Genomic DNA, 15,094 nt, shown 5'->3' with positions numbered 1-15,094 from the left:
TAAACAAATAATAGCATAATTTGTACGTGATATTTGGCATAAATACCACTCGTGATATTTCAAAATTGTCTCAAATTTCACTCGCCTACCGGCTCGTGAATTTACGTATAACAATTTTGAAATATCACTCGTGGTATTTATGCCAAATACCACTACTAATCATGCTATTACCTATACAAACTTGTACACAGCTTACTATAATTAATCATTACCATTTGAAACGTATTTGACCAAATTTTAAGGTGACTCGACCCAGTTATTTTGGGGGGCTACCATCCTACTTTGAAGCTCTCTGGTATCCCCACCTTTACCTTTATCGTAAGTCTAACACATAGAATGGATAACATATAGATCAATCTACAATATAACATAAAATTTTTGGCGATCGGGGTAAATGTCACGTGGTTATAATGCCACGCCCCTTTGAGGTCTGAGTCGAAAATCTGCTGTTGCCGGCATTTTTTCGTGAAAATCTCTCGGCTACACATAGTGCGCATTAGTGCCTTTCGCTGAACAGAGTTTCACCAAAATCGCAAAGACCCAATTCGAGAAATTCAGCGGTTTCCAAATTTAGGTCATAATTTATGCGAAAATGATAAGCAAACTTTACACGGATTATATCTAATAAACTATGAGATTCATCTCTTTATTTTAGGCATCGTTATAACAGATGGGTCCTCGCAAGTCAGCAAAACGCTTTAGGGCCTTGTAAATGCGCGCGATTTCGAGCAAAGCAAACATATAGAAATTATAGTTTTCGCTATTTGTTGACGTTTGTCAGCGTTTAAGAGTCAATCTCACGAAAAAAGCATTTTCTTAAAAATTCGTAGTTTTTTTTCCTTCAAATTTTTTCAGCGCCACAATTGATTAACTAATTACCCGGACTCTGAATTTCATGGTCATTGAAAAACTGTGACATTATCTTCTATAAGCCCAAACTTGAGTAAACATTGAAGATTTTTAGCGTTTTGGCTGAGTTTGTGCTTTGGGAGTTGTCTATTGTTTCTAGTCTGTCATGATACAGCATTCTTGTTCAGCACGCGTGCAATGACCGCGCTTGGCTGACTTCCGAATATGATAATTTTGGTACAGTGAGACAGGCCATCGCGTGATACATAGAGGTTTAACTCACAATTTTTAATTTCTTGTGCCTTTGCAAAAAAATCAAGAAGTGCCACGCACTAAATCTACTTACTATTAAAAAAATATCATTTTTTCATAGGTTTAATGCAAGCCAATAATTAAACCAACTCGTGACGGGAATCCCTTCTATTTTCTTATACTAAATTATCATATCTCGGTGAGCATTCGGAAGTCAGCCAAGCGTGGTCATTGCACGCGTGCTGAACAAGAATGCTGTATCATGACAGACTAGAAACAATAGACAACTCCCAAAGCACAAACTCAGCCAAAACGCTAAAAATCTTCAATATTTACTCAAGTTTGGGCTTATAGAAGGTAATGTCACAGTTTTTCAATGACCATGAAATTCAGAGTGCGGGTAGTTAGTTAATCAATTGTGGCGCTGAAAAAATTTGAAGGAAAAAAAACTACGAATTTTTAAGAAAATGCTTTTTTCGTGAGATTGACTCTTAAACGCTGACAAACGTCAACAAATAGCGAAAACTATAATTTCTATATGTTTGCTTTGCTCGAAATCGCGCGCATTTACAAGGCCCTAAAGCGTTTTGCTGACTTGCAAGGACCCATCTGTTATAACGATGCCCAAAATACAGAGATGAATCTCATAGTTTTTAGATATAATCCGTGTAAAGTTTGCTTATCATTTCGCATAAATTATGACCTAAATTTGGAAACAGCTGAATTTCTCGAATTGGGTCTTTGCGATTTTGGTGAAACTCTGTTCAGCGCAAGGCACTAATGCGCACTATGTGTAGCCGAGAGATTTTCACGGAAAATGCCGGCAACAGCAGATTTTGATCTATATGTTATCCATTCTATGTGTTAGACTTACGATAAAAGTAAAGGTGGGGATACCAGAGAGCTTCAAAGTAGGATGGTACCCCCTAAAAAAAAACTGGGTCGAGTCACCTCAACAGACAGGTTTTTAGATAATCAATGACATAATTGTACTGTAATTATTAAATGTGACACAAAATTCGTCTGTTCAAATTCCATTTTAAAGTTCTCATTATTTGAAATACAATAAAAGTAAAAATTCCCAAATATCACAAAATTTTAATGAGTAGATTTTGAGAAATGGTCGTCTGTGTACCATTGCTTTTTCTCCGCCATGTTTGTTTGTCTAATTTAAAACACGCGCCGTCAAGCGAGTTACCGCTGACCACCCGCAAAACTGTGTTCGGCCACCTTAAGCCAATCACAATGAAGGAAGTCTCGCTTTCAATCAAAACATAGGGACTTGTCTTACTCTTTCACGACTAGATTTCTTAATTGCTCGGGCTTTTCCACGGGAACGACCGGAGCTATAAAATGGAAAGAGTTTTTTTTCCTTCCAAAGTGACTGTAAATAGGTTCTTACTTTTGTATTTATTGTGATGTTTGTAATGCGCATCTGATTATTTTTATAGAAAATGTGCAATATAAATATTAAATATTATAATTATTATTATTATTATTATTATTACTATTATTATTATTATTATTATTATTATTATTTCTCCTGGCACAAATGGCCAGAGGCCCTCTGGCGCCTTCAGCGCGTGCACAAGATACATGAGTCTGGGGCGTAACATAGGTCAGCGTTCCAAACCAGAGAACAGAGCCCACGGCTGTCATGATTGCCTGAGACACGGTGAGACAAAGCAATCTGAATGTATTCGGTCAGTAAGGGGCTTCATCAACATAGCAGCTTCCTACTTGCTAACTTTGGAGCAAAGTTGTAGTATACTTGACTTACGTAAAAACTTTAATAGTGAATTTAAGTGCGTTATTGCTGCTCGCTCAGTTCGTCACTGTGAAAGTATTCCAGTCCCAGCATATAAAATGAAGCCGAACGCACCAGTTAAAAGTCGTTTTCATGTAAATCCATAATGCGTTCTTTGTGCTTTTTGCGAGTCATTTTCATTTCAACAGCAATACCTACCAAGCATATTACCTAACTTAAGAAGCTAACTAATGCACTTAATAGTAGTTGATGCTTAGACGGGTTCGTAAAAATGTCACGGTCTACCTTACCAGGCACCTCTATATATTGTTGTCGTTGTTGTTGTAATGATATACATATATATATATTTTGTTGTTATTGTTATCCTTTTTCTTTTTTCTTTTAGGTTAATATCTATTTAACTGGAATTGTATAATTTAATTTATTTAATCACTTAAACGACATTGTAAAACTTGTCTTTAATTTAATTCAATTTAATTCCAAAATAAAAAACTTATTATCAATATATCATTTTGCTTATCGGTAGATTAACCAGTCTTTTCGTTCAGGGAACTTAGCGTTATTTCTATTTTTTCTCTTTTTTCGCCTTCTTTTTTCTTCTGCTCAGGAACTGTTAAATGAGAAGCTGATATCATGGAAAACCAGAAATGAAAAGTTAACAAGAGAATTCTGTAACAGCTTACTAATTCAGCTGAAAGAGAAACACCTTGATCCAGTCCTTCGACGACTGCAGGGGAAAGAAGCGGCCAAAATATCTTTCGATGAAATCATTGGTGGATACAATCAGATAAAGGAAGATTACCACAATTCTGCTATAGGTGCCAAAGATGTTATTGCCGCAGTTTTCTATGAATTTCACCCGGTACGATTAAACGTTGAAATTGGTCCATTTCATTCGAATTGTGTAATGCGACCGGCTATCTGCTAATTTAGATTAGTTCGTCAAAATTGAAACTGAAACAGACGTCTGTTAGTTTTTGACATCTAAGAAACCCCTCCTAGTAACAGATTAAGACGTTCGATTAAACTGCTAAGGTTGTTTTTCGTTTCAGTGAATTTGTGTGCGTTTTTGTTTGCTTGCAGGTCCTTTTGAAAGAACAGAAGCAATACTTGAGTTTGCTAAGACAACTCAAAGACTATGATGAGAAACTAGCCCAGGAATTAGCAGCTCAGGCTTTTCAAGAACAGGAGAAGCAAAAGCTTGAGGTTCTATTTTTTCTCACGATGCTTTTGACTTTAGAAAACTTAATAAGCAAGGGTAATCTCTTTTTCCTTTTCACGGTGGGTCAGCTGCATAAAAAAATGATCCCTTCAATACTAGTTTTGCGGTTTTTATTTTTTTGGACCTAAAACTTTGCAGGATGACAGAAGTCAGTATTTCCCAATCGCTTGTTTTTGGATATCTATTTTAACGGATTTTTGCCGAGGAATAAGGTTATAGGATTAATTTAATTAATTTTCGACTTTAGTAGTGGGTTAGGAATAAAATTAATCTTTTCTATGAGCAGAAATCTCATTAACTTGCTGAGGAATACATTAACGGCAATGACGTTTCTAACCTTTTGTCTTTATCTCATAAATAAAGTGCGCAGGAATCTCATTAAGATAAGGTCGTGTGCTATTTTTAGTTGGTTTAACCGGTTTTACAGGTTTTTAGTTATTTTTAGATGGATGCTGTCATAGTATTTTTAATTATGTGTGTCATATCCTTCTGTGGGTATGATGTGATTGTCTATTTTTTATTTGGTGAGTCAGTATCCTTATTTGGGTATGATAATGTCCAAGGTGTGTTTTGATTGGTGGACTCCTTTCAAAAGGGCAAAAAAGGGGGTTAGGCGAATGCGAAATCGTGATGGTTTTTCGGGAAAAACATAAAAACGAGGTCGAAGCTCAGCGAAACAAAAAACTGCTTGTCAAGCAAAAATGTCAATCTTTGTTTACTTGACTCTGTAGAAAGCATTGTACAGAGTATAAAAATTCTCTAGAAAGCAACTAAAAAGAGCACATGACCTTATCTTAATGAGATTCCTGCGCATTTTATTCACGAGATAAAGACAAAAGGTTACGACGTCGTTGGCGTTAATGTATTCCTGCGCAAATTAATGAGATTTAAGGTTAATTTCATCCCTATCCCACTACTGACTTTTGCCGCAACAAGTAATCAACTTTGAATCCTACCAATGTTTGCGTGGTTTTCAATCAAAATAATTATAAAATACGCCTGTCACCTAACCTTATCCTAGTATCTCCGAATAACGCTCACGGGTTGTTATCTATGGCTGACGACTTTTTAAAAATGTTTATCTGTTAACAGGAAGAGCAAGAACGATTGCGTCAGGAGAATCTGGCAGTCAAGAAAGAGGTTACCCATATCTTGTTGGTACTAGAAATAACTTAACGTCGGCTCTGGTCGAACAATGTACTTTTCTTGAGCCGAACTCAACGAATTGACGTTAGCTCATGTGTATTGCTCCGTTTTACCCAATTAATTCCGTGTTCTGGATCGACTGAGGTTTTCTTCAGTGCTGGATTACATAATGTTCTAAAAACATCTCAGCCTACGCAAATACAATCAGCCAAACGTAACTGGATGGAACGTCGCATTCCAAATAGCCTCCGCCACAGCCGAATCTAAACTCTAATTTACACCGCTAAAAATCTTTGTTCAAGGCCCCCACCTGTGTACCAGGATTTGAGTACGCGCCACGATTGGCCTGTTAAAAGAAGCCATTGTCGATTTTCCAATCAAGATGAAAGGAAATTCGAAACGCACTTCCGGTATCCGTTGGGTCCGTTGGGGGCTCAGAACAAGGATCTCGGAGCTGTTTCGCAGACGTTACCAACCGTGGTTAAATAAGTCTCCGAAGCAAGCTACATTCCTCATAAGCCAAAGGTTTTTTACGTTTAGCTAGTCGTTTGACCACGAGCTGTCCGTGATCATGAGCCAGACCATACACACGACTCGAGCGGAAGCTTAATGCTTATTCATTTGTTTATTCATTGTAGATGGAAATGTTAGGCAGGAAACAGAGCGAAGAGAGACAGAAGCTTCGTGAACAGATGGATAACGAGCTTAGGCTGCAAAGGGAGCAAATGAACAACATGGTAGAAGCAAACATGAAGACTGCAAAACAGAACAGAGAGTTACTTGTACAGCAAAACCAGGATCTCCAAAATAAGTTCTTGGCAGTTCAAAAAGCAAATGAAGACAACATGAAAATGATTGAAAAGCTGTCAGATTTAGTGGCTAAGCAAGATGAAGAGAAGTGCCGACTCAGTGAACAGATGGAACTGAACGCACAGAATGTCTCAGAACGTCAAGAAGAAATCCGAGCAGAAATGGAGAAGAGACACAAGAAAGAACAGGAAGAATTGTGTCATCAGATGGAAGCTAAGATTCAGGATTTGACAGAGGCACACAAGGATTCCTTAGGAAAAAGAGAGCAACACATTGAAAAGAAGATGGAGGCAAAGTATCTGCAACAACAAGATGACTTACGTCAAGAGCTAAATGAAAAGAGGGAAAGGGATATTGCGAAATTGAAAAATAAATACCAGGCTGCGGCAGATGAACGAATAACCCAGATGACACGTATGAAAACGAGGATGGATGTCCTTGAAGGAGAACTTCGGGATCTTAAGAAACCAGGCTTTTTTAAGCGGCAATGGTCAAAACTCAAGGCGTTAGGGACTGGTGTGAAGGATAAATGCTTGACAATGTGACAAGTACCTTGGTCCCACTTTTAAGGATCGTGGAAGAAACGTTTTTCTTACACGAACAGTTTTCGCTGGTTACTATAAGATGACAGATATCAGCAAACTAGTGAGAAAAATAAATTCTTAAGTAGACAAATTGTAGGTAAGGCAACCGCATAATAACTTCAAGTCATGAAAATATCGGTAATATGACTTGGCTGGAAAAAGTAGTAATAATAATAAATTAATTAATTTACTAACATTATTATTCATTCAAAATATTTCTTCTTTTTTGAGTGGCTCAAATCCCTCGGCTAATCATTCATATCCACCTAGAGTTAACCATATTCGGAAGACGTTTGCGATATTTGAATAACGACGTCGATAAGTTTCGCATAAATGATAGATAAAAAGACGCCAATGAAGCCATACTGACAATTCTGACAATCTTACGTTGTTTTGGTAGAGCAGGACGCGTTTGGCGAACAAGAAATAGCCGAACTACTGCCTCTAGACATAGAAAGAAAAGCAAGAATACAATTATTGGATGGAGAACATGGCAAAACTAAACGTTCCTTTACATCATGAACTTGCCGTGAAACAGGCAAATGAAAACTGGAACTTAACATCGAACAGGGCTAGCATATTTAAGCTTGTCTTTAAACTAGGGATTTTTTGAAAAAATAATAAGACAATTATTATATTTGCCTTCCGTATGATCTGAAGAATTATGCAGATTTAGTAAGGTGTTATCTACCTCAGCCTTCAGACGAGATTACCATCCTTGATCTCCGTAATTCTTCAAATCATTCTCAGCCCTATCCAATAATTGCAAAATAAGAAGGCTGAAGAAGGCTTTTGAAGCGTCAAAAAGCATGCAACTTTTACATTTTTTTAGTAGGTGTACTTGCACATTTCAATTATATTATGCAGATCTCGGAGGATGTTAACTGCCTCAACCTAAGCGGCCTTAGCGAATAAAACCCTCCTCGAATGTCCATAATTCTTCAGATCATAATCAGCCAATAATTGCTAAACAATAGTTAGCACTTTTCAAATCTGAAAAAGGCTTTTGGAGCGCTAAAGCATATAACTTTATTTTGTAGTTAAGGTTAAGGTCGATCATGTTTTGTAAAAAGTACTTGCCATCTCAATTAAATTGACACTTTAGGTACTTCACATTTAAAGTCACCTACTGATTATATGGTATTATACTTGCTGATTGTATTGTCACTAAATAACCCTACTATAGTAAGTAAAATTTTCATAATTGTTGTGCATTTAAATATTTTTACATTTTGAGTGTGAAAACTAGCTTGTCAATTTACTTAGCCGATTAAAAGACTGGTTATTGGCAATGATGCAATTTATCTGTTAATTTTTGGAGCCTTACTGAAGACTTCCTGCATTCGCGTGTTTTTGAACTTATGCTTCATTTTGCCGTTTAGTTATCGTTTTATCAATTATTCACCGAACTGGATGTGAATAATTCTTTGATGTCCTCCAGTTTCATCGACACTAAGTAAATATAAAAATTCTCCGGTTTTCACGCCCTTCGTATGCCTGGGTACCATCATGAACAAGACGTTATCGGAGCGTACACTTAGCCGTCGCGGAATCACGCGTTTGTGAGCATTTTTTGTGTCAGGCACGTGTGACCGCCGCAATGTTGTTAGTTGTTAAGGGTTGGTTGAAATGGGCGAAAATGGAAAATTTTAATGGTCCATTAAAATTTTAAACTGCTCGCAAATTTTTACCTTTGCTCGATTTGCTCGCAAAATTTAAACGAGTGCTCGCTTGCTCGTGCTCCCCAAATTTTTGCAGTTGCTCGCATGCTCGCTTGTCAGTGAAGCAAATGTAATATTCCTATAAATATGGCTATCAAGTTCAGTGGCAATGCACGCGATAAATGACAACGATAAATAATAAATTAGCTAATCTAGCTATATATGGTTACAAAGAGAAGATATTGCTACCTTGAGTTCTTCTGAGCTTCTCTGCCGATCTACTCAATGGGCTTTAATTAGGCCGTGTTTTCAATAATAACGGTTTGGAAGCTTTAGGATTCTTCCAGAAGAGGTTGTTCTGACACGAGGATCTTGCTCCTATACAAGAAGTGCTCGCTACTCGCGAGTTGTAGTCTCTAAGTGCTCGCTGCTCGCAAAGCAAATTTTTTATCTCTGCTCGTGCTCGCAAAAAAATCGCAGTACTCGCAAGCTCGCGAATGCTCGCAAAGACTATTCGTCACCCTTCACATTGCGAAACCGCTCACTTCTTCTCGTTCCACTCTAAATCCACACATTCCACGTCATCCTTAACAGATCTCAGAACTCTCTGCACCTTGCCTTCAGAACGCTGCAAATACCTTCAACTCATCAGTGTACAATCGATCTGTTATATTCAGACCGATCAGTTTTGACAACTTGTTCCCTCGGTTGCTTTGAGCTTCCAAGCTATAGGATTTAAACATAAGGTGAAGGGCCTTGGACAAAACGCATCGCCTTGCGACAATGCCCTCTTGAAAGTTATCATTTCTGACGTTTCCATCCAGTCCCGTGCTTCGTCTTAACCACAGTTCTAGTCGCCGCGCGGAGATACGAAATTTCTCTTCGAGTGCTGAAATAACACGACAAGAGAAATTTCGTATCTCCAAGCGGCCATGTAATGTTCTATTTATTATTCACCTGTAAAGATATCAAGTTTTCGCGCCAAAGCTCACCAGGTATTTAATTGGTGTTTATATAATAAATCGAATTATTTCACCAGGCGCTAAGGGCTAACTGATTTTTGATCTCATCGCTGTCACATCACATTCATCTAATGGACCCTCGAGTGCTGATAAAAGCTGTTAAAATACAGTTATCATGGTAAATAACAGAACCAGATTTCCGAAATAAGCGTTTGTTTCAAAGTACCGCAGGCGTTCCATCGCTCCCACCTCCTACCCTACCCCAAAAATGGTTAGCCACAAAAAGAGGTCATCGGCTCCTGAAGTGATCACAAAGAGCCTTTGAGAATGAGTAAAAGAAGGGAACTAAAAAATATTCTTTCACTTAGTTCTGGTCTCTAGTTTCGAGCACGGAAGGTTCAACTGCCAACAGTGGTTATCGTCCCTTTCCAGTTTTGGAAAATGCCTTTCAGCGAGAAAATGACCATGTCATGCTTTACTCGCAGCACTTCACTTTCCACTGGAAACTACTAGTTTAAACGGAGTTCAGCCCTTGTTTAACAAAAACGCTTTCTAAGCCATTTTCAGTTTGCCCAACGCTCTTATCTAACACCAACTATCGTGAACAATTAAATAAAGCATATAGCATATACAGGAAAAGAAGTACTTATTTTCTTAACTCAACCCACGTAGAAAGGTCTAAGTTAGACTTTGTTTAAATAACAGACCCTAAATTAGCATTCACCCAAAGAAAAGCACTAAGGATAATTGTATGCTGATGTGATTCTTTCCTAAATTGACAGGAAATTTTTTTTTCCTGGATATCAAAGTTTCTATCGGACTTTTGTGTGCAGCAACACCCTTTACTCAGTGCCATCTTTTCGGAAAAAATAGGCTTACAAACCATTCTCGTCCCCAGAGACTCTGCAGGGGACGAGAATAACTAATGCAAAGAATGCAAGATCATCCGCGCATGACTGGCTCGAGAATTCCAAATATGGCACTGATGAAAGTGACACTTCACAGATTACCCATTTCAACCATATATACCTTGCCGGTAGTATAAATCCGGTGTTTTTGGAAGGTTATCGTGATCAATGGAGACCTAGAATGCGCCAAGCTCGCGCTAACTTAATTTCCTCCGGTTGAAGGTCAGTTATAATCCGTAGTTAAATCGTCTCTTGGAGAGTATGAAAGATTCTTGCGACACAATTCAATAGACTTAGTCTCTATGCTTTTGTGAAACTATTATCCGTTCTTATTAACCAATGCTGTAGGATGGAATTGCCGTTACACTGGACAGATAAGAAAAGACGTGTTCAACTTTCGCTTACGCGTTGCGGTACCCACATATTACACATTCACAACTTATAACATGGTGTATGAGTGGTTGCGACTCGTCTCAAATTCCACCTGGGCAAAAAACATGCCGTTGGAATAGACAGATTGTCACGCATGAATAGTAGTCTTAATTACACAAAGATTTTCGTTGCTACTTCCTTCTGCTTAGCAATATTCCAGCTTTTACATCATTATCTCCTTTATGTGGTTAAGGTAACCCAAAGAAGAAAGTAAACCTAAAGAAGTAAAACACCAAGCGGTTTTTAGTTTCGGCTTACTTCAGTCTACTTCCGCGTTGGAATTACACAAACACACCAGAACACACCATTACAGGCCCTTCCGGACAACTCCATTTTATTATTATTTTTTCTTTAAAACCTTGAAGCCTTCATACCGCTAATATTGGTTGTCAGTTTTGCTTGTCTCATTACATTTTTTGGCAGAAAGTTGGCCTGAAGATTGGTCTTTCTACAGAGGACGCAGAGCGTTGACTTCAAGTGCTTACAGATTATGGATGTAAGTTAACCAAGAAATTTACTCAATTCAAGGTTAAGAACCCCGAATGTTTAAGGCAAGCAAAATAATATCAGTCTCAACGAACCGACGAACATATAAAGAGAATGAGTGAAACGGCCTGTTTAGTTGTTTAGAAGATATAGTTAAATGGTCGATAAGGTTAAACGGATTGCTCAAAGTAGATACTGTTCTGTACTTTTTTTTGTTAAATTGCCAAGATCATGAGGACTGAATAGATAACACAAAAGTAACCAAGCGCAAATTTGGTTTGACGCTGTTGCTGTTTATGTTTTTTTTTTCTTTTTTTCCTCTTAAGGTCACGGGGGACACCTTGGGCTCATTAATGTATTTATTTTGAAGCGTGGCACGAAGTACAACGACTAACATCGACAGGTTTTATACGAGATATTCATAACTGGATAAAAGATGAGCGCATAATTTAAAGTGATCACTTGCACATGTGGCACTTAGACTGCGAACCGAATGTTTATTCAAAGTGAAAAACGTGCTCTGAATGGTAGCAAACCTTGCTTCAGTGATTTTTAAATCTATAAAAAGAAGCAACTTATAAACAAAATTGAAGCGTGGAATGTACTTAACCATAATTACCATAATCACATATCTTGCTACATACTCGTGCTATAACCCGGAGCCTCAAAATTTTACTTTTCCGACAATTTTGTGTCTAAGAATTCAGCGCAGATATACAAAACTTTATGAGTTGGCACTGCAGAGGGGTAAATCTAGTGAACTGTGGTGTGTCATGTATAAAGCAGAATAGGCCATGTTACAGTTGTGGGCTTGGTGTCCTTGCCTTTGAGTGAACGTGAGACTGAGGGTGACCTTGTTTTGATACACACCTCCTTCCTTTTCTAATGTAAATTTTGCTAAAAAAATACTATTTAGAATAACAAAAACATGATTTACATAATAAAGCAAGCAGGGTTGTATCAAAACAAGGTCAACTCCAGCCTCATTTCCAACTGTAACTGTAAAATGGGCTATTCCAAAAGAATGTTTCCATAAACACAGGTAGCCCAAGCTCGAAACTGATGAGCATCGGCCAACATCGGCATTGTTGCGTAACGCATTCGAAACATGAGGATTTGTATGGGAAAAAAAAACCTATCGTTTCTGAAAAAACCTACGAAAATGAAAGGATTTCAATTAAAAAAAACACAACAACAACAACAAAAAAACAGCTTAAGGTGACTCGACCCAGTTTTTTTGGGTGGGTACCATCCTACTTTGAAGCTCTCTGGTATCCCCACCTTTACTTTTATCGTAAGTCTAACACACAGAATGAATAACATATAGATCAATCGGGTCACCTTAATTAAAATGTGTGTTACGTCCCTCCTGTGTGGTCCACGGGCCGACTGAAGGCCGTTTTATGGGTTTTTATGTAAACGGTTTTTTACAAAGACGCATAAATCGGCCCGTGGACCACACAGGAGTAGACTACGAGTAGTCCCCCATTTTTCCTCAGGGATAGTAGAACGAGCGAAACGCGAGCGCGCGTGAAAATCACCCCACGCGAGAAAAGGCGATTTTTCTCTCTCCCTGCCGCGTGTCGCCTTTTCTCGCGTGGAGTAATTTTCACGCACGCCCGCGTTTCGCTCGCTCTACTATCCCTGAGGAAAAAGGGGGACTACTCGTAGTCTAACACAGGAGAGACGTAATACACATTTTAAGTAAGGTAAGCTGTTTTTTATTAAAATCCGTTCATTTTCCTTGGTTACAGAAACGATAGCTTTTTTCCCATACAAATCCTTATATTTCGAATGTTACGCAACAATGCCGATGTTCGCTGATGCTCATATTTCGAGCTTGGGCTACCTGTGCTATAAAAAATATAAGGCGTTAATTTCAGGAATGAGTGATTTTGCTAATTTAAACGATTATACGGCTTGCAGGGAAACGTTAAATGGTAAACTCTGCTGTATACATATACACTAGAGATTTTGACTGATCATTTACTAAAAGAATCACATAGTGCTGTCGTCTATTCCTTCCGCAAAATTGTACACAAAAGCGCGATTTCCCTATTTGGTACAACTGTGGCTTAAAGTACTGCCGTAAAGCGATCTGCCAAATAATAATGATAACAAAAACAACCCTCCTAAACTTCCATCATTCCACAATGTCTCTGTAAAATTTTATGTAAATCACCTCTAAAGCAGCCGACATTATCGTTTTAGCAGCGTTTTACAAGATGTAGCACAAGCAAGATTTTTCCTTATGAATTCATTCATGAATAGGTGTCCCTCGCGACCTAAAAGGGAGCAAAAACGGTGAAGGTTAAGGTAAAAGGGTCCTTATTTCGCATTGTTAGCTCGGAATAGTCCTGATCTGACTAACAAACCTGGGGCCAAAGGTGCGCTCGTCTTATCCCGCTTCTCCCGCAGACATTTACTGCAATTAGAGATAGACGCCTCTATTTAAAATCAAAAAGTAATTACTCAGGGTAATCCATTCAGGGAGCTTACAAAGCATCCCTGCAATCAGTACGAGCCCTAAGTTCACTAACTAGACAATAAAAAAACATAATGAAATATATACAATGGTAATATAACATACGAACTAATAACAAGGGGCGCGATCCATTCAACCAAAATTTCCGGAAATTTTGGTCCAAAACTAAATGGATCTGTTCGGTCCAACCGGAAAAGTTTCGAAAAAACGAGTCCACCTTTTGAGGTGGACCACTTTTCCCGGTCGGACCGGTTGGAATTTTGGTTGAATGGATCGCGCTTAAGATCTCCCAAAATTATGTACAGTTACAATAATTATTAAAAACCGTACTTCCATGGTAAAAAAAAAAAAACAGATCTCCTGGCCACTTCTGTTCTCATAGCAGACAGATGCAAAAGATTGCTCTGGCGGGTTGAGCGAGCACAAATGTCCTTGTTAAAAACAAAATAATTCTTAAAATACTGAGGGCACCGACCATCCATACATTTCCTCACAAGTTTAAGGATATGTTCATCGCGCCTGGACCTTAGATTTGGCCACTTCAAAGCTTCCATCGCACTGTCACTACTAGATATCTCTAGATGCCCAGACCAGAGCACCATACTCTTGATCTAATGTCGGTCTAATCACTGATATGAAATTGGTAGTAGCACTATGTGAAGTGACATAACGGCGCACACGTCGTAACAGACCGACCGGCCTACCAGCGGTAGAATTGGTGATTTACACCTCGAAATTGAGCTATAAACGTCGCGCAAAGCAGGCCGTACACTAGCCAACTGTGCCAATCCTTAATTCCTAAAGCAAGGATTGCACTCTGACGAGAGCACTTTCCTCCCACCATTGTGACCCGGGTTTGAGTCCTTGCGTCGATTTAATAGCACAGCTCTCGCGCGCAGCATGACCGTAATGCGGGCTTAGGGTGCCAACTCATCGAGATCACGTGATTTTTAGGTTTCAAGCTGACCAGTTATTAGCTTGCTATTGATTACAGGCTAAGCTTATGTTTTTCCAGCTAGTCCTGAAAAGTCATTTAGTCCTCCCTTAAGTTAAGTAATAGATTTTCGGATTTCTTTGCAGTTTTTCCAAGGTCATTGCCTGAAGTAAATTATAAATACATAAACGGGTGCTTCGCTTTTAGCTCTGGCTAAATCTATATATTATGTAGGTTGATCTTGTTGTTAATTCTCTTGTATGTTCCAAGAGGGTTTTCTCTAGCATTTAGAGGCCGACGCCTTTCAAGTCGTCGCTTCTTTCACAAGGGTAAAGACCGACCGGAAATACGTCTACGTTCGCAGGCTAGTTTTTCTCCGGAAATTCCGGTTTTTCCTTTCCCCTAAAACCAACCAACATACCAAATTCGAATTTAATCTGAGAAATGTCTACATTAACTTGGGGACACTTAAGAGGGTCACAGGTTTGTCAGTTCTGGGTTGCAATCGCCATTTTTTTTAGGGTGAAGGGAGATATTTTAAGAACACGCTCCTCACCCTCCAGACGCGTGTTCATTTCGCGCGCCTCGCTTGCCC

The 15,094-nt window shown here is 38.6% G+C and overlaps 2 protein-coding genes across 2 annotated transcripts in view; both read left to right on the top strand.

The window, feature by feature from the left end:
* The window catches only part of LOC140926321 (uncharacterized), a 32,276-nt gene extending 24,382 nt beyond the window's left edge, over positions 1 to 7,894 (top strand). Inside the window, exons 11-14 of the mRNA XM_073376075.1 lie at positions 3,477 to 3,731; positions 3,953 to 4,075; positions 5,184 to 5,231; positions 5,876 to 7,894. Coding sequence (XP_073232176.1) covers positions 3,477 to 3,731; positions 3,953 to 4,075; positions 5,184 to 5,231; positions 5,876 to 6,592 — 1,143 coding nt within the window. The 3' untranslated portion in view covers positions 6,593 to 7,894. The remainder of the gene's footprint in view (positions 1 to 3,476; positions 3,732 to 3,952; positions 4,076 to 5,183; positions 5,232 to 5,875) is intronic.
* Positions 7,895 to 10,262: 2,368 nt separating this feature from the next.
* Positions 10,263 to 15,094, top strand: part of LOC140928854 (guanylate-binding protein 6-like) — a 23,501-nt gene continuing 18,669 nt past the window's right edge. Inside the window, exons 1-2 of the mRNA XM_073378658.1 lie at positions 10,263 to 10,384; positions 11,018 to 11,090. Of these exons, the coding sequence (XP_073234759.1) occupies positions 11,085 to 11,090 (6 nt within the window). The 5' untranslated portion in view covers positions 10,263 to 10,384; positions 11,018 to 11,084. The remainder of the gene's footprint in view (positions 10,385 to 11,017; positions 11,091 to 15,094) is intronic.

This window comes from Porites lutea, chromosome 2, assembly GCF_958299795.1.
Source record: "Porites lutea chromosome 2, jaPorLute2.1, whole genome shotgun sequence".
In the NCBI taxonomy this organism is placed as follows: Eukaryota; Metazoa; Cnidaria; class Anthozoa; order Scleractinia; family Poritidae; genus Porites; species Porites lutea.
Note: the sequence above shows the minus strand (reverse complement) of the source record. Positions and strands in the feature narration are given on the sequence as shown.